Here is a 26,863-nt window from a genome sequence, read left to right as displayed (position 1 = left end):
ACAACAGGCCACGCCCTCAGAATGACGCTCACTTGTTGCTTCACAGGATAAGTGAAACTTTTCCAGCGAAACATTAACGGACCTTTGACACAACTTCTCTTCTGGCTGGACGGCTCGCGCGTCCTTGTTGTTTTGTCAGTTCCAACAGAAACGGGTTAGGTTTTAACAGAAATGTCTCTGGCAGAGCAAAGCCAGCAGTGGTATCCCACCAGCGTCCAGGTAACGGTGCTCCAGGCGCGGGGGTTGCGGATCAAAGGGAAGAATGGCACCAACGACGCGTACGCCATCATGCAGGTGGCTAAGGATAAGTTCTCCACCTCGGTGGCCGAGAAGAGCGTCGCGCCGGTGTGGAAAGAGGAGGCCGCGTTCGACCTGCCGCTCTTTCACCCCAGTAACGCGGAGCGCTGCACCCTACAGGTGTGTGTGATGCACCGGGCTCTGATGGGACCCGATAAAACACTCGGTCAGGCGACCGTCAACCTCCTGGAGCTCCAGGACGATAAATCCCGTAATAAACCAGAGTGAGTGAACGTGACTCTACATGTATCCTGATGACTTGTGCATTCTTGAGTTCTGTTGCGTCACATGAAATCCATTACACTGAAACATTTTATTATTATAATATATATATATATATATATATATATATATATATATATATATATATATATATATATATAACCTACACACACACACCACACATTTGGCAGAGGATATCTGATATCCTTCTGACAAACTAAGGCATTTCTCAAGTGCATGTAACTTTTCTCTGCTTCTTATTAGTGTTTGAATGGTATTTCACAAGCATACTTCTGTGCTGAAGGATGCCATCAAATCTTCCTCATATGGAAATAATGAGCTGAGCTTGGCATTCTCTCATACACTTGGTCATGGTAGACTAGACCGAAGGAAACAGGATTTTTCCCCCCTCAACCAGAACCGTCACAGACCTCCATGTTTTCTTTAAGGATCATAAAATCCTAAATGAACGCTAATTGAATGTGGAAACTCATAATAAGATCAAACCGATAATAACTTGTTGGATAGAAACTCCTATTTTGGGTTTATTTATTCAGTTTATCCAGTGGGATAATATGTGATTCTTGTTTGACCTTATTAGGATTGTTTGATGGAAATTCCACTGGCATTCCATTGGAATGTTTGTTAAAGGTCTGGTGAAACCAACAAAAGATCTGGTGATCGTTCCATCTCGCTGTAATCCAGAGCCACACGGTGTACATTATGCACAGACTTCATGAATAAATTAGTTTAGCTCTAGACATCATTGTAACATAAGTCACGGTAAAACAGCAAAGGTCAGAACTGAAGTTTAAAAAGTGGCACACAAATCCGTCACAGCATTCTGACCTTCTGGATTTGAAGAGATTGCTTTAAAGAGCTTGTTTTCTTCACCTGCTCCCTGAATGACTTTCATCGTTTGCTTGTAAATGCATAAAGCTTTTGAGTACACCTCGTCTGGTCATTTTCATTACGAGAACTAATTCAGTCTCATGCTCAAAGGCAGCCAGCGCACGTCTGGCCTTCTGCCGAATAATTGTTTTTCTCTATAAGTTCATCTCACTGTTGAGTCAGAATGAAAGCTGCTTTCTAATGAACTGGCTTCTATGCCGTCAGGTTCTTTTGAGTCTGACTGAGACGTTTCCTGTTGTGATGTGAGTTTATTATGCTAAGTAAGTGATATCTTGTCCTGTTCCAGCGTGGGCTGCTGTTCTCCTCAGGTCAGAGGAACCGGAAACACAGTCAGGTGTCTCGAAGTAAGCGGACTCGTATGATACTGGACCCCTGTGTTTCTTGTGAACTGATCTGCCGTTCTTATGGTGATTTAAAGGATTAGATTGCCAATCTTGTGACTGACTGACATCAACAGGGTGTTATCGCTGGAAAATCTAATTTGAATATTCAAGATTCAGTGCTGTTGAGTTCAATTGGCAGCATTTCGCACAGTGTCGATTACCACAAAATGAATTGATTTTACATCACGTCCTTCCTTTTCGTAAAAAAAAAAAAAAAAAAAAAAAAAAAATGAAGGTTGAATGGGGACAATTTTTGGAGGACCTAAAAGTAAAAATGTGAATCTTTAATAAAATTGTGTGTATATATATATATATATATATATATATATATATATATATATATATATATATATATATATATATATATATATATATATATATATTATTTTTTTTTTTTTTTTAAATCTACTGTTTATTTTTTCCAATTGTAAGTTTAACCTAAATTATTTTTAAGATTTTTTTTTTTTTTGTGGTAATCAACATTATGCTACATCAATTAAGCATAACTTGTATTGAAACCAGTATATTGTTTAATTTCCAAGAAGCTGATTCATTCTTTCTGCCAAAACTTTAATTATTTCCTGTACTTCTCATTGCTGTCAATTTCACTGATATCATTATTTTCTTATAAAATGGTTTCTGGTTCTTAACTAGTTCCTGGTTTTTCTTTTATCATAACATTAGAAAATAAATGTCATTACTTATAAAACATTTTTTTTTTTTGGCATTATTTACATTACATTTATATTTATTAATTTTTGGTATTAAGGCTAACAATCAGTTACACTGCCGTTCAAATGTTCAGAGTCAGTTGAGATGATTATAATAATAATAATTATTATTATTATTTCTTTTTTAAATTAATGATTTTATTGCGTTAAATTGATCAAAATTGACAGTAAAGACATTGATGAAGTTATAAAAGATTTCTATATAAAAAAAATGCTGTTCTTTTGAATATTTATAACAATAATAAATGTTTCTTGAGCAGCAAATCAGCATATTACTTCTGAAGAATCATGTGACAATGGCGTAATGATGCTGAAAATTCAACTTTGCATCACAAGAATAAATTACATTTTAAAATATTTTAATATTAGAAAATGGTTATTTTAAATTGTAATATTTCCCAATATTCCTGTTTTACTGTATTTCTGATCAAATAAATGCAGTGTTTAGCATAAGAGCCTTCTTTCAAAACATTAAAATACCTTACCAACCCTTAACTTTTAAACATCAGTGTGTGTGTTTTAACACCCATCAGAACCTTGGTGTGTAACTCACACAAAGCTTACACTCAGATTCCCCTGTTATATTGTGCATTTATTTAAATAAAACAGTATTTTGGAGAAGGTCAGATATCTAACATCCCTTTTTGTGGTTTCTGATTGTTCTGTTTGTGCCCCAGTTCTCTCTCAGGCTTTGACACATGTTGCCTGATAACTCCAGTTCTGTTAGCATGGCATAAAGTCAAGGCTTGTCAACTGCTTCAGTCAAGAAAGCACTTAGTTTTCTCTCTGTCATGCATATAGAGGATGCTTCAGAGGATATGCCTAAAATATGCTAAGTGCCTCATGCTAATACAGAAGCTCCTGAAAGGCATCAGCCGTTTCTTTCTGTGTGACCTTATCCATTGAGACTTTGACACAGTAACTCTTTCCTGATTCCAGGCAGAATGGGAGCACGTCTTCTCCGACTGTTAACAAAGTTTTCGTTGTTGGCAGTCTGTTGTCGTCTTGTCTCCTTTGAACATTACAGGTTCTGTCAGAAGGAACCACTATAGTCAAATACGATTGACAGTTAGCATACAGTTTGGATTGGAGGTATGGTTCTGTTCTGGGTGAGAACTCGTGCATCTATGCAGCCTAGCATGGATAAGAGGGAGAGCAGCAATAACCCCCCTTAGGGTAAACAGAACAGAACCATCATGAATGTATTGCAGATATCATTAATTCAAGATTTTAATGTATGACATCATTCGAGAATTTATTCTGATTCAAGGGGAATCAGAATACCAAATCCTGACTGACGAGAGGAGGAGCTGGGGATGGAGGAGGGTAATTCGCTCCTGAGAAACACGATAGCTGCTGATAATACTGAAGGAGCTTATGTATACGGTGATAGGCGTCGTATTCCTATAGGTAGACGTGGATCAGCTGAGAGTCAGCTGATGTGAGCTTGACTAACGTGACCCGCCAGAACTGACGCTACGCTTGATTTTTGCAACAAGTTAAATTTAGGCTATGTTTACACGGAAACGATCTGAAGAGAAAACGCAAAAGTGGTGTTGCGTTATCACTTTTTATTCTGCGTTTAGATGAGCGTTGGGGGGGGGGATCTGCGTGCATATGGTGACGCAAAAGTGTGTGAAATTTGATGTAGTATGCACTCCAGGCGGCTAGGTGGCAATGTGAAGCACTGCCACACAACAACACCAAGTCCGCGCGCCTGCGTACAACCTTCACTGTCTAGCAGACTTTTGCGTTTTTACTCTTTAGATGGGAACGCGACAGTGGAGCGTTTAAGATTTCCACTCTGGAGGGTGGTTTCACTTTTTTGTGTTTTTAAGCCCCAAAAACGCCGTCGCCATCTAAACGAAAGGCACATCTGATAAAATATTTTTACGTTTTCACCCGCAAGTGTTCTTGTGTAAACAGGGCCTTAATGTCTTTTACCTCAGCAGAAATAATTCAAGATTATGAAGACTTAAATTGTTTTGGAAACTGGGCATGTTGCCGTCCAAGGCCGCTTCCACCAGTCTGCTATGGATAGGCTTACCAGAGTCAAATATCGCCTTGCTTTAGTAGGAAATACTTCTTAGCCATCGTTGAGTCATAATGGTGTCGACTTGTACTGTTACCGGGTGCAGGAATTCAAACAGTAACCGTTTAGCGGGAGTTACTTGCGGTTTCCAGTGAAGGATCCAGAGCGTTGTAGGCAGTGACTAAAGGCTGCAAAGACTCGTAAATATGGAGAGAATTCTGCCATGGAAAATCAGAAAATCACTGTTTGTAGTCAACATTTCAAACTGGTGTGTTTTTTTCTGACAAATAAATTTCTCGGCCCAGGTAACATGGAGAACGAGTAAACATTGTTCATTTACCCGTCCTTCGGATGAGACGTTAAACCGAGGTCCTGACTCTCTGTGGTCATTAAAAATCCCAGGATGTCCTTCGAAAAGAGTAGGGGTGTAACCCCGGCATCCTGGCCAAATTTGCCCCTTGGCCTCTGTCCATCATGGCCTCCTAATCATCCCCATATACTGATTGGTTTCATCTCTCTGTCTCCTCTCCACCAGTAAGCTGGTGTGTGGTGGGCGTTCTGGCGCAATATGGCTGCCGTCGCATCATCCAGGTGGATGCTGCACATTGGTGGTGGTTGAGGAGATTCCCCCTTCCATGTAAAGCGCTTTGAGTACCTAGAAAAGCGCTATATAAATGTAACGAATTATTAATTATTATTACATATACTACCAACATTGTTTATTTTCAACCCACTTTGTATTGTTACACAAAGTTACTGGTTTGGAAATATCAATAAGTTCCTATAAAGTATCATGTTTTTGTCACATGACAAAATATGTCTGAGCAACGTAGATAGTTTGTTGAATATCAACAACTAAGTGAAGCAAGGTCCCTGCGCTGCTGTGTGTGATAAAACAGTCCTGTCAGTCAGCGGTCTTATCAGCGCACTGGCACATACAGGAAGTCAAGCTGTTGAGACACACTGGAACAATGAGACATCCAGTGCTGATTCATCTGATGCTGCGAGTGCTTCCTGTCAGGGCACAGCTGTTATTGAGGATCTTTCAGGGCGGAACATGAGCTTATCAAGAACTTTACTTATTTTGTTTTTTTTATTATCTTACCTGACACTTTCCATAAGGAGGGTACAAAATAGTCACTTCAACAAATGGTCAATGAACCATCGGTCATAGAAACAATTATATGAGCATGTTTTAATGTGTTAAATTAGTGTTATAATAATTGTTTTACAACTTTATTACCACATGTTGGTTTGACAAGTGTACATTTCACATAAATTAATAAAAACTTTGTCCTATGCTGTATGGTTGAGCTTGACCATGTAAAATGTGAGAATATAGAATAAGATTATTTAGCTGTCTAATTAAACTATGTATAAAAAAAAACAGTACAGTACTTGAAGTAAACATTAACTGAAATGAAATAATATAACATTTAAAAATTAATATTTTATTTCAGCTATTGGCCAAGGCAACATTTCTATTTTTTTTTTTAAGTTGAAGTACTATAATTACTAAGTTTATAATAACTAAACTAAAACTAAAAAAACTAAAGAAACCTGTTTAAAAATAAAAACCTAATTCAAAGTATTAACAAAAACTATAATAGTATATTGATAATACTAAAATCTAAAGACACTTGTTTCCAAAGAGAATTTTAAGAGTGAATTTTATGAGGAACATTTTAAGAATATTTTTTTGTAATGGAGAAATCACGATGTAACATCAAAAGTAAATATCACTTTAATATATTATTTTAAAGTAATGACATTGCATGATTTTAACGTTTTTTTTTTTTTTTTTTTAAATAGCTTCTTGACTAGATAAGTTTATCTAAAAGGTCTCACAAAAAAAAAACACCTCAAACAAGACAACACCCTGTTGTAACTTCCCTTCTGTGAACAGAACTGTAATGCAACTTGTGTGCAGTTGACCGCGGTCTGAACGTCATCACAGTTTGCATCAGTGCATTTCTATGGGTGTGAGGTGTTGTCCGAACATGTCGTGTCAAATGAGCACCTCCCAGATGTGCAAAGCCGTTTCTCTTGTCATTGTGTAATTAGTTGGTTTCAACATGTATTGTTTAAAGGCATAATTGTGATTGCTTATGGTTCAGTGTCTCCAGGACTTGATTCAGCAACTTTCTGGTTACCAGCCCTTTAACCACTTCTTTTTAATGCCTTGAAATTCCTGCTTTACACCATGATTTCAGTTATTCAGGCTCTTAGTTTTATGTCTGGTAAAGCCAAAACTCTGCCATATGAAATATTCGATTATTTCCATGTAGTAAACATTAAAACATCCATGCTGTAATTCAGAAATGTAGTCAAGTGACATTAAAACCCTGGTGATAAAATCTTTATTGCATATTCAATATTGCTTTGTTGTTAGAACAAAATTAACCAACATTGTGATGATTTGAATGATTTTACATGCTTTTTAAATGTTTTAGTTAATATATAGGTGAATATTGCTGTTTAGATATATTGTGTTGCATAAAAATCATTCAAGTTAATTTAATGCAAATCAGTGTGGAAAACAAGCCTTGAGTATTTTATAAAACTAAATTGGTGTACTTCTTGTTTTACTTCTGCTTTGCAACAACAATCTATATTTTGATTATGATCTCTCTGATACCCCCCCCCCCCCCCCCCCCCCAGCTTTTTGAGCCATTTCAGAGCAAATATATAAATATCATGGCCAAAATGGAGTTGTTTTTAGCAATATTGTCTATTCTTACTAGCCAGTATGTTATTCTCTGACGTAGATGTGCTGTGTAATGGTGCTAAATGTTGTTGAGGCGTATGAGAGCGGCAGAGATCATTTACTAATAATCCCAGGGTTAGATGCTATATTTAGCTTCAGAGTCATCACAGTATTATTCATCAGATAGACACAGAGTATTTAAACACACGCCCAACGTGTTATTTTCTCCACAGCATTATCACTGCATTACTCACTGTGTCCAGTGCATGTTCTGTCGTCATGAACACAAACCCCCGTTTCACACACTAAAATGAGCTGTTAACTGAAAAATATCTTCAAATATGTCAGCCATTGTTTTGTCTCAAGATGCACACCAGTAATGTTTTTTTCTAAGGCAGATTAAAAAGCTACTTAAATGTCTAATCCTGGCTTAATCTAAGCCTTGTCTGTGAAACAAGACCTTAAAGTAGCAGCTGCTGTTTAAGTGGCTTGTTGAGAGGCATAAAGACTCTATTCAATAGTGATATTACCAGTTCTCCATTTTTTCCCCCCTGGACCTCTTAGAAGAAAACAGGACAATTATCCAAGCATTTCATTGCTCTGAAGTCAGGCACGCTGTCTTATTTTAGCCTATATAAAGCTTTTTCCTATTTTGTCTAAAATGCAGATTTTAATTTCAAAATGCACTTTCATTTGAGACAATTATCCCTCTATGCATGCAGTAGACTTTTCAAGTCATTGTCCTCCGCTAGTGTCCTTGAGTTACAATAAGACAGTCACTTGGTCATTGAACTGTAATGTGCCATTCTGGTTTATTGCCGTTGAGGAATGTCAACAATCACGTGAATCTATTTACACAGACTTTGGGATTTATTTTATTTTATCGCAAACCTTATGCCAGGCACTATCTGTCATATTTTATATGGGGTTTTCTTGCAATGATTAAAGTTGTTTAAAGAAACCCGTTTGGCTCTTATAAGGTTTTAGTGAACTGCCATTTTCTTTCCTCGTAAACTCCTCATCTGACCCTAATATGCCAAAGTGTGTTTTCTGCCCTGAGTGTCAGTAATGTGTCATTCACAGAGCTTTCTCTAAATTGCTTTTCTAAGCCACCCACTCAATTCTCACAGCCATACGCCACTGCTTTTCCATAAAATGAGGTTTGTGTGTCGTTACAGCAACCTTGTGTCCTCATCTTATTCCTCTGTTTTTCATGGATCTAAGTTTGTTGTTTCTTACAGTCATGTTAGCTCAGTAGCTCAGTCATTAATTTCCTACAACATGATACGTCTCTTATTGTTGCTCAGAAACGGCTTGCTCAAGGCTGTACATTGTTTTTTAGGCATTTTAGATTTATGGACCTATTTTATTGATGCCCAAAAGGAAAATGCAGGGTTTTAAATTCAAACTGTCCAATGCAGTTTTTTTTTTTTTTTTTTTTTGACCCTGAAATCATTCTCCGCCAGTGTCCTTGAGTTATAACAAGTCAGTGTCTAGGTTATTGAACCATAATATGCCACTCTGGTTTAGTCGCTGAGGAATGTCAACAATCACATACAAATATTTACTTGGACTTTGGAATCCCATAGCTTTGAGTGCACAATAACCTTGTCATTTTTTCAATTCTGACCAGTTTTGCAAAGTGTAACTACATGGCACAACACAATCTTATTCTAAAATCTCATATTTTATCTCAATCTTGCCTCTGGCTTTCTTTTTTCTTTGAAGACAGGGGTTCTCTGGGAAATGAAAAATGCTTGAAACTAAACATCCTGTGCTATTTGTTTCCAACAGATGGTTTAAATTGATGGGCAAGACGGGGAAAGCTGACAAAGACCGGGGTGAGGTGCTCCTAGATATTCAGTTCATGAGGAACAACATGACAGCCAGCATGTACGACCTCTCCGGGCAGGACAAGTCACGCTCACGGCTTGGCAAGCTTAAGGATAAGCTTAAAGGGAAAAAGAAAGATGGGATGTCAGATTCTGCTTCCGCCATTGTGCCTTCATTTGGACAGGTACTGACTGACAGCGAGGGTGAGGAAGAACCTGACGTCACACCTGGAGCCAAAAAGAAGAATAAACTGAAGTCTCTCTTTGCACCCAAGCCGGGTTTGCACCGTAACATGTCCCAGTCCATGTCCACGCTCGCCACCCTGCCTGAAAAAGACTCGGCCATCAGTCTGAGCAGATCGTCTGGCCTAAATGTAGAGTCTCCTGAAGGTATCACCACACAATGCATTGCTGCAATATTGATATATCAGCTACCATATTGTTCTTGTAGGTTAGTACAGTTTAATGGTAGCAATGCCATTAAATCATGAACTGATTAATAAATGCTCTTGTATCTGCCAAATGTAAACGTTGATATCATCCATTATTAATTATACTGGTTTAGTCTGATTTAGCTGAAGTTGGAATCAAATTATATTTATTTATTCTAAAATTAAAACTATAAAGTATTTCCTCATGACATAAAGAATCAAGTCATATTCATTTAAAATTCCGACCTATATTAATAGAGATGCACCAGTCGACCGGCCATACATTTTGTTTTATTTTGGCCGATCTCTATTCTGGACTTGCGCACAAACTGCATTGCAATCATTTACCAAAATCTCATTTGTGTGGAAATATTTAGAAGTCTGTAAACAGGACGTTAGCACAGGACAGAGACGGGACACGCTGAAGACAGATGCGAAGAAGAGAGCAGACGTGCCAGCAGAGCAAATACTGTACCAGGCACAAACAAGCTCTCTGTTCACAATGTTTAAAAATATAAGAAAAATATAAAAATTGAATTAATTGTAATTTCTTTTCCTCGTACCTCCGCATTAAATAGTGTTTACAAGTGTTACCTAAATAAACCACTGCTGTTCCATAAGCGCCACCTACTGTCAGAGAGTGAATTTGCATTTTCATTCAGTCCGTCTGCTGTTTTTGTTTTGTGCAGGTTTCTGCCAAAATCTTTAAATAGTGAGAAATTTCAGTGGTTATATTATTGATATTTCTTTTTATCTTCAAAGGCAAAAAGAAATTTAAATTTCTGAAGCACAAGCGGACTGAAAGCTCCGACAGCAAGGTTTCCCAAGGTACCGGCAATGTGTGCATCAATGGCAGTCACGTCTACACGAAAGAGCAAGAGAACAGAGCTGGTTCCACCTTCAGCCTGAACAGCTCAGGCCATGGGTCCATGGAGGACCTGCGCAGAGGTCATGACCAGAAAACCTCAGTGGACTCTCTCAAAACCTCTGACCTGCAAACTCAAGACAATTCAGTGGAAGAGATGCACAGAAAACAAGAGGAACAGAGGAAACAGGAAGCGAAAGTTAGGGAAAGACTAGAGGAGGAAAGGAGACAGGCTGAAAAGGAAGAGGAGAAATGGATTGAGAGAGAAAAGGAAAAAAAGAGATTAGAGGAGGAGAGGAAACGGTTGGAAAGAGAGGAAGAGAAGAGGAAGCTAGAGAAACAGGTAGAGGAGAGGAAAAGAATTGAGAGAGAGGAAGAGAGAAAGAGGATAGAGAGGGAAGAGGAGCGGAAACGGATGGAGAAGGAGGAAGAGAAGAGGAAGCTAGAGAAACAGGAAGAGGAGAGAAAAAGGATTGAAAGGGAGGAAGAGAGAAAGAGGATAGAGAGGGAAGAGGAGCGGAAACGGATGGTGAAGGAGGAAGAGGAGAAGAGGAAGCTAGAGAAACAGGAAGAGGAGAGAAAAAGGATTGAAAGGGAGGAAGAGAGAAAGAGGATAGAGAGGGAAGAGGAGCAGAAACGGATGGAGAAGGAGGAAGAGAAGAGGAAGCTAGAGAAAAAGGAAGCGGAAAGAAGAAGGATTGAGAAAGAGGAGACAGAAAGGAAAAGGATTGAGCAGGATGAAATGATCAGAATAAAGAAGGAACAGGAAAGAATTAGACAGGAAGAGGAAAAAAGAGGGGTTGAGGAGGAGAGGATCAAAGAGGAGAAAAGGAAGAGAATGGAGGAAGAGGAAAAGGCAAGGAAGGAAGAAGATAAACGGAGAAAAATGGAGGAAGAGGAGAGAACAAGACTTGAGAATGAAAAGCTGCGAAAGAAAGGAGAGACGGGAAAGATTGAGATGGAAAGACGCGCTGAAGAAGAGGAAAGACGACAGAAGGAAAAAGAAAAGGTGGAAGCAGAGGAAAAGAGGAAAGGGGAAGAGGAGAGAAGAATGACTGAGGAGAAAGAAACGAAAGAGCAAGAAAGGTTACGGCTGGAAAAAGAGAAGGTGGAGTTTGAGAAAAAGAAAATTGAAGAAAGGATGAGAGAGGAGCAGGTGAGAAAAATGGCTGAGGAAGAGGAGAAGAAGAAGCTAAAAGAGAAAGCAGACCAGGAGAGAATCAGGCAAGAGAAAGAAGAAATGGAGAGACAGAGGAAAGAGAAAGAACAGCGGCCCGAGGTGAAACCCAGGAGTGCTCGACTGAATACAAGTAAAGCACCTGACAAGATCAACTCAGACTTCATCCCATCCACCAATCCCTTTGAAGACCTTCTCTCAGTAGACGAGAGCTCCACCAATCCCTTCGAGCAAGCCACCGTTTCTCAACCTGAAGCCCTCAGTCGCTCAACCAAAGTGTCTGCAGTCAAGCCAAGGTCAGTTTGTTACCTGAAATCACAGAAGCTTGTGTATTTAAACTACACCCTTCGGCATTATTCATGAAACATGAACAGATTTTTCATGTAAATCCTTAGTGAATTCATTCTTATATTAATTGTTGCCTAAGAATGTTTTTATTTTATTTTTATGATTTACACAGAATATCTGCTTGTGTTACATGAATCAGGCCCTAAAACACAACATGACAACTTAGTAATTTATCTGTCCTCAGTGAAAGCAAAATGCTGTGGGAAGTGTTAAAATCTGCCAACCAGAACACTTTTTATGTTTAATATGCAGCTACTGTATGTGGGGTAGATTTTGGACAAATGGGATTTTGCATAAACCGTTCTAAAATATATATGAGCAAACTACTAAATTTTAAAAATTAAAATTTACTTGACAGCAAATTGACCAGTCAGTTGAATGTATTTAGCTTGTCAAGTCACTTTATTTATATAGCGCTTTTTACAATATAGATTGTTTCAAAGCAGCTTTACAGGAAATAAATAACAGGAAAATAATGCAAAAAAGTTTGTTTCCAGAAGAAAATAGCATCATAGTCCAACTTAAACTTTCATTTTTGTTTTAAAAAAGTTATTAATTTAGTTCATTTATATATAAACGGTGATGTCATCGTCCAGCTCAGTTCAGTTCTTGTATAATAGTGTCAATGCAGGCAGATCAATATTATTGTTGAATATTAAATTAAATGTTAAATTTGATATCCCCGTCTCTCCAAGTTTGTTTACCAATCAGAACCAAAAGGAAGTACTCCTTTTTCATGAAGTTTGTGGCTTGACAGACATCCGACAGACTCTAACAACTCAATGTCTTTGGAGCTTACTGACAGTCCATGTTCTTCATAACTCATTCATGTATCATTTCACAGAACTGTTTCAAATCATTCTCCAAACGTCTCCTTTTTACCAATTCTGCTGGAAGGCAAATCCATGACCTGTGATCACATATTAATATTAAAGGCATGGAAGTGTCTCTCAGTGTTTCTGTGGTATGCTTAGACTCAATTTCAGTGTGGTAGGGTCCATAACACGCTGCCAGTGCCATGATTAACACCGTCCTCTAAGAGCTTTTGGCACCATTATGAAATATGCAGTATTCTGTGTGTGTGTGTGTGTGTGTGTGTGTGTGTGTGTGTGTTGTTGTGAGCGTGTCTGTTCGTGTCCTAAAAACGTCTGGCATGAGAAGCAGTTGTTTTGCAACTTTTTCAAGGACTCCCAAGTATAATATAGACATGTACAACTTCTATTAGTCTTTCTCTGACATATTTTCTGAAGATGATTGCCATACCGACTATGTTGAATAACCCTTAACCAAATGAAATACAAAAACCTGAATAAACAAAATCTTTCTTACTGTCGTATCTGTTTATCCATTTATTTTCTGCTGAGATGCATTAATGCTGACAGATATTTATAAGGTCTCTAACCCTCATTGTGTTAACTCATGTGTGGTACTTAATTGAGGTCTAACCCAGAGGAAACTGGAGAAATCTGTTTCCCTGGAAAACAGCTGATCAAGCAGTTCATTTTCTCTGACTCATGTGTTTAGACTTGAGGGCTTCATAATGGTTCTGGAATGTGTAGGAGACTGGAAGTAGACAACACAATTTGTGGGTGGCTCTTTAAATCTAAACCAGTTATCTCTAGCAGTTAAAGAAAGTACGTTCTGTCCTCAGATTTTCCTTCTGAATTTGTCTCAGAAAGCTTTGTTGCTCAAATGTAATAAATGTCCATAGACTTATTCCAAATAAGTTTAGAATGACATGAGAGTGAGTAAATTATGGCATAATTTTAATCCTGGTTTTTAATGAAAGTAAATAGGGTCAGTTTTAATGTGTTCAATGCTTTCAGTGGTTTTGATTGCTATTGAGCAAAGCAAAGTGGCTTTATCTTGCAACGTATTTAGACTTTTAACAGATGTGTTTGATCGAGTTTAATCTTCCCTCTCATTATCCTGCTCCTTCAGTTCTTCTGTTTCTGGAAACTTCTTTTTACAAGCATCTGTGTCAAACACCAACCCATTCTTAGATGATTCTGATGTTATTTGCGGAAACACAGAGAGCGTTGTCAGTCTCAGAAACATCACAGAAAGATCAGAGAAGAAACAACGTGCCCCGGTGCCTCCCCAGAACAAGGCGCAGATGGAAAAACCAGACATCCCTCCAAGAGCACCAGCAATTCCTCAAGCCACACAAAGTTTTCAATCTAGAGCATCTGAGGAAGGTGGAGACTCTGATTCCTGCAGTTTACGACAAGACAAACGTCCCGCACCTTTACTACCAGATGTCTCAAAGAACAGGCAAGAAATGCAAAACGAACATGCAGACCAATCTACGACTCCTCTTCAAATTGGAGAATGGAGAACTACTAGATTCCAGGAAAAAGACCAGATGAACCAAGGGCGCCCAGTCTCGCAGGAAGAGTCAAGGACTTTTGACGCAGACAATTTTAGGAACACCAGTTTATCACATCTTAGCCAGAGTCTTCCCAGTAACAGACAAGAAACCAACCCTTTTATATCTACCGAGGTCAAAGTAAATAAACACAACAAGGGTCCAGCTCCAAATCCTTTATTACAGTCAACAACATGCAAGAATTCTGCATCTGAACCTGAACCCAAACCCAACAACCTAGCCAAAAAGAGTCGGGCCCCGTTGCCTCCTGCCAATTCAGCAGCAACTGGCAAACAGAACTCAAGCCAGCAACCAGAAGCTGTACTGAAGTCAACCAGTCAACCCACCAGACCAGATCAAGACAAGTCATTAACTATTAATAGTAGCATGTCAACCTCATGTTTTACCCTATCCCATGGAAACCCTTCTCTAATCTTGAATCAAGCTCTCAAGAAAAATGAAGTGCAAACTAAGACTGAACATTCTCCTCTGAGAGTGGAAGCAGGCCAAGGGTCAGGGCACCGGTCTCTGCCACAGGCCAGAGTTTCACCGATTGATGTTAAGTCCATCACTGTGCAGAATAATGGAAGTGAACATGAGAGAACAGGTGATACTGCTGCCTTCAAACTCTGCAGGTGAGGCCTCTCGTAGAACTTTTAGAGACCTTTAGAAGTAGTAGCAGATGTCGACGGTAGGTTCCTGTTAGCCATTAGTTAAAATTCAAAGTTCTTGAGAATTGAAAAGTTTGAAGTAATGTTCGACACAGAATTACTCTCAAGAGAAGTTTTTTTGTTGTTGTCATTTTCAATTACTCAATTTCAATGGAGAGCAGACAGTAGTATTAGAATGATCTTGGCTCATGAATATTTTGTGAGATGATGCACACCTAGTTTCTGGTGGGCCACTGTACTGCAAAGTATAGCTCTAACCTGCCGCAACACACTGGCATGGACTGCATTTCCCAAAAGCACAAGTAGATCGTAGAAACCATTGGCACTAGTGGTCTATGATCTACTTGTTTTTAGGTAATGCAGCCCTAGAAGTTTCTAACAATATTGCAGACCTTGATTATCTTGTCCTGGTGTGTTTATTTGGGCTTTGAGCTAAAATCTGCAGGAAGTTGGCCCTCCTGAAGCAGGATCTCGTACCCCTGTCTTGCCCGAATTGTTGCTTACTGCTTGTGTGTTTGATAACCAACAGAACCCTTTGCTTGGTGTTGAAGTTGTCATTTGATGTGGCCAACTGTGTTTGTTCTTTAGACAAGTAACATCAAAAACTCTTATAATTGGCTCTTATAATGTTTATGTAATTTCCCAAAAAGTAGCGAGGTTATTTATTATGGTGTCTGTTGAAGACAACAACAAAAGTTCATGTAACTTATTGCCTGACTGCAGTGTGCATATTGGTCTACATCAGATCACACTCTGGACCCTAGATTACTCATTGTGGGGACTTCAATGTGATGTTCCACATAACTAGTCTTTCTTAAAAACACAATGGTATAAACTTTGTCTTTTCAGAGTCTCTGGTGAAATGGATGGGGTGTTTAATTTCTCAGTGTGAACCTTCTCCTTTTACATTAACTCTAAAATGGTTATCCAATAATTGAAAACCACAGATATGAACACTTTCATCTTTGGAAATAAAGGCTTCAATTTTCAGTTGTACATTTAAAGCAATTTTTCCCAAACCTGCTCGTGGAGGCACACCAACAGTGCACATTTTGGATGTCTCCCTTATCTGACCCATATATTTCTGGTCTAGAAGTCTCTACTAATGAGCTGATGAGTTGATTAAGGTGTGATTGATTAGGAAGAGTTGGAAAATGTGTAGTGTTTGTGTGCCTCCAGGAACAGGGTTGGGTAACACTGCATTAAAGCCAACAAATTCAGGGCTCAATGTATTTGTTATTTTTTTTTAAATAATTATTTTCTTGCAGAGTCCTCCGATTGACTGCTTTGTATTCCACCCCTGTATTCTTAGATCTGCCTGTAAGACTTACAGCTCTCCTTCTCTTGTCAGGCCGCATGCAGTAAAACCCTTGAGCACCACTGACAATCATCCAGACCTCAGAGAGACCCAAGACAATTCCAGATCTGCTACAATTACAGATGACATGCAAGTCAAGATGAAGGTAGTGTACGCTTTTTTTCTTTTTGTTTCTCATCTACTATTGTGCAACCGTTTACCATGCATTGAACAGAAATTTGATATGGTGTTTAAGATGTTGTTCCTCTCACTTGACTTTTTTTTTTAAAGATGATATTTCTGTGTTCCAACTATCTTTTAGGTCCCAGAGGCTAAAGGGACAGGGCCGTACTCCCAGTTAACCAACGAAGAACTCATAAACTTGTTGGAAAAGCAGAAGGTGCAGCTTTCACAAAAGGACTCTAAGATAGGGGAATTGGAGCAGTATATAGACAATCTTCTAGTCCGTGTCATGGAGGAGAACCCCGGCATCTTAATGTCCTTGACCTCGATGAAGAAATCAGTTTGAGGGACAGTATTTTTGTAGTAAAGGGTTTTGTATCTAATGTGCACTATCACAAATATGGGATGAACAACAATACAAGGTTGTGGGCAAATCACAGAAGCCTTTCACTAAACCACACTACTGAGCTGAAGATCAGGTTGATGTATACCTGATTTGACATCTCACACTAAATGGTGACAACATGAATGTTTATTATTTGGCTTGCCGCAGAGCCACCTAACCATGTAACTGATAACATATGATTTATTTCAACAATTGAAGTATTTTCCCCAAAGGTTTTTACTGTCCACTTTTTCAATTTGAATTGCTAATATTCTTTGATTGGTTTTCTGTTTTCATGTTATCATCTATTAAATGTTTTGGTCAAAGCATTCAATGGAAGTGATCCCCACATTTTCACTAAGTAAACAAAATTGCGCTATATATCATTCTTTATGCAAAATATTTTATATTGTTTATGAAGCTGTATAATGTTTTGTAGACAGAGCACTGTATTGATACATATTGAAGCACTTTAAAAGAATCAGGTCATCTGTAAATAATGAATATGTGATCATTTGTATGTTATGCCTATTGTCAGGTAACTTTACAGCATTATTATTCTCTTATTCTCAGAATGTATTCTGCTTTTGAAATAAAGAATGTCACAGGTGTGGCCTGCCTCACAACATTGTGTCTACGTGCATTTTTAAGAAGGCAGGTTAAGCTTTTAATTCTAATGAAAAGCATTGAGTGAATGTCAGATGACTGTCTACACACAGCACTCTTGGTAATGTTTACATGCTGCTGTTCCTCTGAGAGGAAGACTAACCATTTTCATTTTAGTGTTACATTCGCAACGATAACTGGTTAATATAATATTACCCTGCTAGTTCACACTTAATGTATATTTATTTACTCATTGCATTTTACATTAGTTTTATTGTAATCTCAGTTATTTTATTAAACTGATATCTTGTCGTACACTAATTTGATGGTGGTAACTTGTTAACTAACAATAAAATATTTCCAACTACAAAATAATTAAAATAACCTTTATTACGTCGGAAATGCATAGAAGGGAATATTATTTGCTGGCGTTAAGTTTTGTCATGTAAGAGACCTGTGTTAATAAATTATGATGACAGTTTTCTTTTTTATATTTTATTATTTTCTTTTCACTTTTTATTATTATTATTATTATTTCTCGAACATATGTACATAATAAAGGAACTTTTATTGACAACAGTCTTTTTTTCCGCCCGGACCAATAACGTCATCAAGAAGCGCGGCGGCGACCCGTTCAAAACAAACGTACATATGTCGCAAGGAAGGATGATAGAAGTTTGTAATGTGCATAACAGGAGCAACGCATTTTGATTGTCTGCCATAGTAATACTCCGCCGACCATTTGAAGAGCAACTGCCAGCAGTAAGATCTTCAAAATCCCCAAATATTTGTATAATAAATATTGTCTGTTTGTATTGATACGTGCGGAACAGTGTGGTTCTCTTTCGTTTGTCTCATATTACATAACATTGCATCTTTGTCATTTGCTGATCAGAAACTAAGCGCTGCTAAATGCCTTTTAATATGATTATAGAGATTTTCTGTTTTCTTATATGCAATGCTTGCATTAAGAGTGTCAGCTGATATACTTCTCATGCAGGAATGCCGAGCACTTGCCCTGAGTGTGGCTCGTCCAGTGTGGTGGAGGATGATCTGTACTCTCAGAGGCAGTGGGTGTGTGAGGACTGTGGCTCAGTGGTCGAGGAGGGCCTTCTGACTACCTTACTGAGCGATGAGACCCAGGGCAGAGGTAACCCAGCACGGGACATTTAGCTTTGAACTGATCCTAAATTCACTCTACTTGAAAGCTTCTGCTTTAACGCCTGTTTCATTTTATCCAGATGTGCCCTATCATGCTTCCACAGAGGAGATCAAGAAACCGTGCAGAAATCTAATTGCTGGTAAGATCAATGGCTCACATTTAATCATCATTGGGTAACACTTAATAAGATCCCACTAGTTAATGCATTAACTAACAATGAATGAGCAATACATTTTTTACAGTATTTATTCATATTTGTTAATATTAGCTAATAAAAATACAACTGTTCATTGTTAGTTAATGTTAGCTCAGGTCCATCAACTCATATTAACAGAGAGAACTATAATGTATTTGTAAATGCTGAAAAATTAACATTAGAGGTACAGGGGTTGAACAATGAAACTGAAACACTAGCCAAAATAGTGTTGAAGGTTTCACACGTACGCACACAGCCTGATGGCCGATCTTCACTGATTTTACATTCCATCAGTAAGAGCAGAGTGTTCAGGTTGAATTAGCAGAGCAAAAGCACAGCTGTACATAAAATATTGCAGTCCACACAACATAATGAGAGACATATCAGAGTTCAAAAGAGGGTAAATTGTTGGTGTGCGTCTCTCTGGCTCATCTGTGACCAGGACAGCAAGTCTTTGTGGTCTGTGGTGTATCCAAAGCTATGGTATTCAGGTTAATGTCGGCATTTCACCACATGGGACGAATGAAAGTGAAGTTGAACATCTCTCATGGGCTGCACAGTCACCACATCGGAATATTTTTTGAGTCACTTTGGGGTATTTTGGTAGAGCAAGTTAGAAAACGTTTTCCTCCACCAGCACATCGTGACCTCTGGCCGATGTGAAGGACTTGTATCTGTCATTCCCAAGACGAATTGATGTTGCATTGGCCGCAAAAGGAGGCCCTACTACACCGTACTAATAAATGATTGTGGTCTAAAACCAGGTGTTTGTTTCATTCTCCAGCCCCTGTACTTTTCATTGTTAGTTCATGTGAACTAATGTTGACAAATGGAACCTTGTTGTAAAGTGTTACCAATTTTTGTTATGCAAATGGTCCCTTTCTAGTGTCTTGGTGTATGCCATTTTTGTATTATTTATTTATAAATATTTTAATTCGTTTTTTTTTATGTTTTCAGTTTTCTTAATAGTTCTTACAAGCCCTATTTTTATTTCTGTTATAGTTTAAGTAATTTTAGTACTTCAACCTTTCTCATTTAGTTGCTAAGGCAGCATTTCTAAAACATTTTTTTCTAATAAATTGTCATCTAATATTGATTTATTTTCAGCTTTATTTGTTATCTACAATTAATTGTAATAGTTTTAGTACAAAAAAGTTAAAGGGTTTGCTGGCTTTTCATGGTTTTGTATTTTGTTATGCAATTGTAATTTTTCGGTAACACTTTATTTTACAGTGTCTTTGTTACATATGTTACATGTACTTACCATAGTAATAACAGTAAATTATGCATAATTACATGCAACTAACCCTAAACCAAACCCTAATCCAACCCTAACCCTATAGTAAGTACGTGTAGTTAATTAACATTACTCAGTACTTAAATATAGAATTATGACACCTTAAAATAAAGTGTAACCAATTTTTCTCTTCTTTTTTTCTGTCTTTCCAGGCTTTATTCGGGTGCGTGCGATGTGCCGTATCCTCAGGTTAACCAACGACATGGAGTCGGAGGTAGTGAGTCTGTTTGAGCGCGCTTACAATCTCCCGAACTTCCTCCATGTGACCATAACCAAGAAAGAAGTGTTGGGAGGCTGTTGCATACTCTGCGTCTGTCGCCAGAGAAACTGGCCTGTTTCCATGGGAACCGTTGCTTACCTGTTGGGGGCGGACAGTTCGGTGATAGGCACGGTATATCAGGAGCTCATAAAGAGTCTGAACATTAAGGCCACCACTACAAGCATCACAGACCTGATGGAGAGCTTCTGCTACGAGTAAGTCTGACGCCGTCACGACTTCCACAATATTTGAATCAATGTAAAAGTCTGTTTGTTTACTTGCAGTGTTTCTGTAGTTTTAAGCTGGGTCCTCAACAGGTGGAGGAGGTGCTCTCTGAAACCCCCCAGCGGCTGCTGGACCGGATGTCTGCTTTGATTGAACTTGCTTCTGACACCTGGATCGTGACGGGACGCCAGCCTTTGCCTCTCCTCATGGGATCAGTGTATGTGGCCTGGCAGTCGCTGAATCCTTCGGTGAGTGACGTAATGTTCTGATGAGTGTGTGTTTCTGAAAGCGAGACATTTGTGTTCAAAGAAAACGATGCAGTTTGTAAGATGATGAAATCGGGCAACATAAAACAAATGTGCACTACCATTCAGAAGTTTTTTTTTTTGTTTTTTTTAAGGGGTGGTATAATGCCCTTTTCACAAGATGTAAAATAAGTCTCTGATGTCCCGAGAGTGTGTATGTTTAGTTTTAGCTCAAAATTCCCTACAGATATTTTTATATAGCGTGTTAAAATTGTCACTTTTTGAGGGTGAGCAAAAACGCACCGTTTTTGTCTCATTTGTTTAAATGCAAATGAGCTGCTGCTCTCAGCACAGGGGGCGGAGCTACAACAGCTCGTGTCCTTTTACCTCACACAGACATGCACTGAAAATGTCAATGTTTATGTTCAAACTGGAGTCAGTCGATTACATTTCTGAATGGTTAGTTGATGAATTTATGTAGCTTATGTGGTTATCTTCTAGTCATTGATTAGCATATTCTGTCTTGATAATCTATAAATCATGTTCCGGGGGCGGGGTTTATTTAAATTTTAGGGTTGGTGATGTCACTAACCCGGGAGGAATGTCGTGTAGTCCCAACCAGCCGATTGTTGTAGTCCTTAAAAAGCAATTTCTTTAAAAGCAAATATCTCCCTTTGCTTTGAACTTTGAGTGTTGTAACTTTGCAGATCAAACAGCAACATTACACACTAACTAAAGTTAGAAAAGTGAAATCTTAATCAACCACCCCTTTAAAAGAAATGCTTTTATTCAGTAAGGACACTTTAAATTGATCAAAAGTGACAGTAAAGACATTCATAATTTTACAAAAGATATCAAATAAATGTTGAAGTTCTTTGTTGAAAGTATATAACGTGATATTAAGCAGCACAACTGTTTTCAACATTGATAACAATCAGAAATGTTTCTTAAGCAGCAAATCAGCATATTAGAATGATTTCTGAAGGATCATGTGACACTGATATGGAAGCCCATTTCTTTCACATAAGGGGAAAAAAATCATGCTTTGGTAAATTATAATTATGACTTACTAAGTTTGAAATTGTCAATTTTGTCTCACAATTTTGACTTTTTAGTCTCATAATTTCAATGTCATAAATTTGACTTGGTATGTCATTTCAATTTAGTTAGACAATTTAGAATTTGTATTTATCTCATAGACCTTTTAAGTCACAATTTTGACTTTAATCTCACATTTTAATGTCATAATTATTATTATTTTTAAATAAATTTTGATTTATCACAATTTTGACAATCATAATTTCGATGTCATAATTTTAATTTTTAGTCATATCATGATTTGACTTTTTAATCTCAATTTCGATGTTAATTTCACCTTTTTGTGTCATTTTGACTCGTTTCATTATTTATTTGTCATAAATTTGACTGTGATCATTTCGACTATCTCATAATTTCAGTTTACTATTTAAATTTTAAATTAATAAAACTTTTTAAATGCTAGGTTTTGACCTTTTGTTCATTTTGATTTGTCAAATTCGACATTTTAAATTTAGCAAGTATGTCAGTTTCGACTTTATCTCATAATTGAATTTTTAATTCATAATTTCAATTTAGTATTTCCATTTCTAAGTTTTTAAATGGTAATTTTGACTTTTTAGTCAGTTTCGATTAGTCACTTTCAATTTGTCATAATTATGTGGTGGAAATGGGCTTCCTTACACTGAAGACTGGACTAATGATGCTGAAAATTACAGAATAAATTATATTTTAAAATATGTTAAAATAAAAAAAACTGTTTTTGATCAAATAAACGCAGCCTTGGCGAGCATAAGAGACTTTCAAAAACATAAAAAAAAACATACCAACCCCACACTTTGAATGGTAGTGTAAACATGCATTTATTCTATTTGAGTGACTGTGACGAATAGAAAGTGAATTTTATTTTTGCAAAAAAAGCATAAACATTACACAGGTTTTTCCTGCAGGGAAATGTTGATCGAATTATTCTCGATTGTTTAATCTTTTGCAGGCCCGCATGAAATACTCCTTCACTAAGTTCTGCAAGATTGGAAAAGCACCGGAGCAGTCGTGGCGCAGAAGCCGAGATACGGCCCTGAAGCGTGTGAGCGAGCTGCTGGAGGTGTTGTGTAAACTGGGCCGAGAGCTGCCGTGGCTGAGGGGCGTCCCAGTGGAGCCCAAAACCGTGACCACACTGGTGGAGGACATCCTGAAGCACCGCAGGGCTTTGCTCTCGAGGGCCGTTCAAAAATACCAACAACAGCTGCAAAATCAACTCCCAGAGACCCAAACGACAGAACGTGACGACGACCCATCAGAGCCGAACCGCTGCGAACCGCCTTCCTCAGAGAGCTCTGACCAGGCCGAATGCGAGAACCCTGCTGATGAAGAAGCTACGGATTGTCAACTACCACCGAGCCACTGGGGTAAAAGGCACTTGTTTTTACCCCCCTGCGTGAAGAGTCGCAAGCGGCAGAGGGCGGACGCTCCACAGCTGGAAGTGACCGGAGACGAAGACATATCGGACAGTGAAATTGAATCATACATTCGCTCTCCGGGTGAGATTAAATTGTATCTAAAGGCTCAGAAGGAGCTAAAGCAAGAGTAATTGTCATATCGTTTACGCATAATTAATTTCTGCTGATTCGTTTTTCGTTACATTGTTATTTATTTTTTGTTACATGGATTTAGTTGTTTTGTAAATCTTACAAATTTTATTAATAAAAATATTTTTGTCTGAACTGATATATTTCTCTATTATTTTTGATTTATTTTTGTACTGTTTTTAGATTGCAAAGCAATGCCATTTTATCCTGGTTTGAATAAGTGCTGTTATGAATAGCTGCTTGTGCAGGAAGTAGTTTATAATCTTGCCGGAGCCTGTGATTTCATATTATTTGATTGGCGCTGGATGCCTTTGATGTAAATAACAGCCTCTAACAGGTGTCCAAAACAAATAGATTTTCCTTTGCCATCGTCCATCGAATGTATTATTCCAGGATAGTTCATTTCCGAGACCTTGATATTATTAGCGTCCAAGTCACAGCTGTTCCTGCTCACGTCGTGTGTGTGATGGAATCATTAATATCAGCCGTTCTCATTCTTTCATTTGCTTGAGGCTGTGATACAGACCATTTAAAATGTCCTGCAGGTGTGTGATCTTGACTACTTGACTATGGCAATGATTTAAAGTGCTTGTTCTCATTATGTTGTCGTATTTGTGTGCTCCTTCAGGAGATATTTTCGTTTAAGATCAATAGCTGCTTTGAGTAAAAGGCTTTCTGGCAATTGGAGCTCATTCAAGGACTTGTATTCTGATGTCTGATGCATGAGCCCCATTTCTAAAGCGTGCGTACGCACAGATTTGATTTTAGGTTGTGCAAACACTGAAATCCACGCCAACATTCAGATTTATTAAAACGGTCTTTGATGTGGAAAAGTGCTTAGCATCAAGTCAGGGTCTGGTTATTATAGTAGTGTACACTGAACATCCAAAAATCACCAAAACACCAATTGATTAAAAGGAAATCTTTATTTATTCTTTAATGGATAGCATGCAATAATTTAAACAGCTTGTTGCAGAAGCTTTGTCTTCGAAGCACAGATGAATCAGTTTACTTTTTTGTTGGTTTCCATCATGATGCATCACATTGATGACGTTGCACTGCACATTCACAGAGCTCTAGTGCATTGAATGATTACAAATCCTTAAGCAGGAAATTGCTAATGGAAAAGTGAATGGCAAAAAAGTAGTTATTACTGGACTCTCAAAGTCAACATGAAAGGTTTCTGGTTTTATTGTGTATTATTTCAAAGAAAGAGCTTTTTTTTGCAATGTCATCTCGCAGTAAAATGTAATAGCTGAAGTCACCAGAGACACTTTCCCTGATGAATATCCATTGAATTTCCTGTTCCACTCATAAAAACATAACATTGCAGAAGAAAAATTGGTTGTGAATGCCATTTCATGTTGATTTCAACGGCCTAACAATGTTAGAATCATTTGTTACAATGTCAATAAATAGCAGTAATGAATCAGTCGAGTTAACACAGCCATCCTAATGGAGTATTCTTCAATTACATTAAGGCTATGTCCACACTAATCAAGTGAATCATTTGAACATGCTGTTTTCACATTGTAGTGTGAGATGTGAAAACAGGTATTTGAATACGATGACACGTTTAGTCATGTGACGCATATTGTACCCCTACAGTAGATATCTAGGAGTTGTACGTTTACTCAACAACGATGTACAAAAAACGGAAAAGTTTTTTTTGCGTTAAGGATAACAATGCTCTCAAAACGATAACCATTCACACGGATCCGCGAGAACGACTAAAAATGAGCATGAAGTCACTGTTTTCACAAATGCACATTTTTGTAGTTTATACAGAGATGATAATGTATAATTTTCAAAAACTTGCATTTTGGGGCCGTTTACTCAACACCATTTTCAACAAAAAAGGATGCTTTCTGACCGTTCATTCACACGACAACAGCGTTTTGGGGGCCTGAAAACACAAACTTTTGGAAACAGGATTCAAATGCAAGTTTTTGAAAGCGATACCGTTATCATCTCCGTGTAAACTACAAAAACACGAATTTGTGAAAACTGTGACATCATGCTTATGTGTTCAGTCTATAGACCTTATGTGCCCGAGAAACGAGGGCGCCGCCATCTTTAGAGCATTGTCTTTTAACTTCCGTTTTTTTGCGGTCGCTCTGTATATTTCTATGGCATTGCTGTCCATGAGTAATTAGCTTTTGAAGTGGATTTCCTTAATGTAAAGTTAACGAAAGTTATCATGAGGACTTTTTTACAAAGTGACATCGCCAACTACTGGCCAGGAATGAATACTACAGCCTTTTAAATCGTTTTTGTGGATCTGTGTGACTGGGGATCGTTTTGACAACGTTGTTAACTGTATGTGAAAAAACTCAAAGGAAAAACTTTTCCATTTTTAGTGCATCGTTGTCGTATAAAATCTGTTTTCAAAAGTTTGGGTTTCAGGCCACCAAAACGCTGTTGTCATGTAAACGAACGGCCAAAACGCATTAAAAGTTTTCAGCTTTTAGTTGAAAATGGTTTTGTGTAAACTGCCCCTTAGTAAGCAGCAAGAAAGCACACAAGACATGAGTAGCGAACCTCACACAAGTTAGTGAACATTACACAACACTTCAAAATAGTAGTCAATAATACAATTCACGCTTGAACACAAAACTATGGTTATACCGGCATTGTTGTGCCTGCTGTTTCATTTTCATAGTATTGTTAAAATAAATGTTTTACTTTGTACAATCTTCATATTACATTCCTGCAAAGATGACAAAAGATTGCCGTCCTGTGGCAAAACATGAGGGCAACTGTGTTTTAGACCATTCATGGAATAGTGACGCACCAGTGGTGCAATATATATATATATATTTTTAGCTAGTTATTTTACTTTATAAAGTTTTAAATATGGATATTTTTCATACACAAACGCTTCGCTTCAGAAGGCCTTTATTAGCCCCTGGAGCCGTGTGGATTACTTTTATGATGGATGGATGCACTTTTATGGACTTCAAAACAGAAACGGCCATTCACTGCCATTATAAAGCTTGGAAGAGCCAGGACATTTTTTAATATAACTCCGACTGTATTCGTCTGAAAGCAGAACGTCATATACACCTAGGATGACTTGAAGGTGAGTAAATCAAGGGCTAATTTTCATTTTTGGGTGAACTATTCCTTTAAGACCACAAGCAAAATTGAAGAACGAACTGGTGTGACATTATTTCGAACAAACGCTAAAACAAAGTTAGTTTTGGGAGTTCGGAACAGCGAACTTTCCAGAAAAGTTCGTGCCGGCCAGTAAACACCTTTGAACTTCCATTGGTCCGTGGTGACACCATAATAGGTAGGTGTGGCTCTGCATCTCCACCGTCTTTGATGTGGAAATACTCTCGCTAACTGAATACCGCTGCACTTTTTGTTTACCCCTAAGTGAAGAATGAAAAAGGATTTCGCTGT

General features: G+C 37.9%; 2 protein-coding genes across 3 annotated transcripts; both read left to right on the top strand.

Moving 5' to 3' along the window:
• rab11fip1b (RAB11 family interacting protein 1 (class I) b) lies at positions 1-17,467 on the top strand. Of its 2 annotated transcripts, XM_084105342.1 has the most exons (6): positions 1-521; positions 9,079-9,506; positions 10,310-11,885; positions 13,879-14,940; positions 16,328-16,439; positions 16,596-17,467. In XM_084105342.1, the coding sequence occupies exons 1-6, from the start codon at positions 172-174 to the stop codon at positions 16,800-16,802; spliced, it is 3,735 nt and encodes a 1,244-aa protein (XP_083961468.1). In that variant the 5' UTR covers positions 1-171; the 3' UTR covers positions 16,803-17,467. The 2 variants fall into 2 exon arrangements, with proteins under 2 accessions (XP_083961468.1, XP_083961469.1); XM_084105343.1 differs by lacking the exon at positions 13,879-14,940.
• Positions 17,468-18,056: 589 nt separating this feature from the next.
• Positions 18,057-23,590, top strand: brf2 (BRF2 general transcription factor IIIB subunit). The gene is made up of 6 exons (XM_084105364.1): positions 18,057-18,209; positions 18,448-18,597; positions 18,689-18,748; positions 20,255-20,576; positions 20,657-20,834; positions 22,861-23,590. Exons 2-6 carry the CDS (start codon positions 18,450-18,452, stop codon positions 23,455-23,457), a joined length of 1,305 nt encoding a protein of 434 aa, XP_083961490.1. The 5' UTR covers positions 18,057-18,209; positions 18,448-18,449; the 3' UTR covers positions 23,458-23,590.
• Positions 23,591-26,863: the final 3,273 nt, after the last annotated feature.

This window comes from Abramis brama (genome assembly GCF_963993115.1).
Source record: "Abramis brama genome assembly, chromosome: 25".
NCBI lineage: Eukaryota > Metazoa > Chordata > Actinopteri > Cypriniformes > Leuciscidae > Abramis > Abramis brama.
This window is presented reverse-complemented; position numbering and strand designations above follow the sequence as displayed.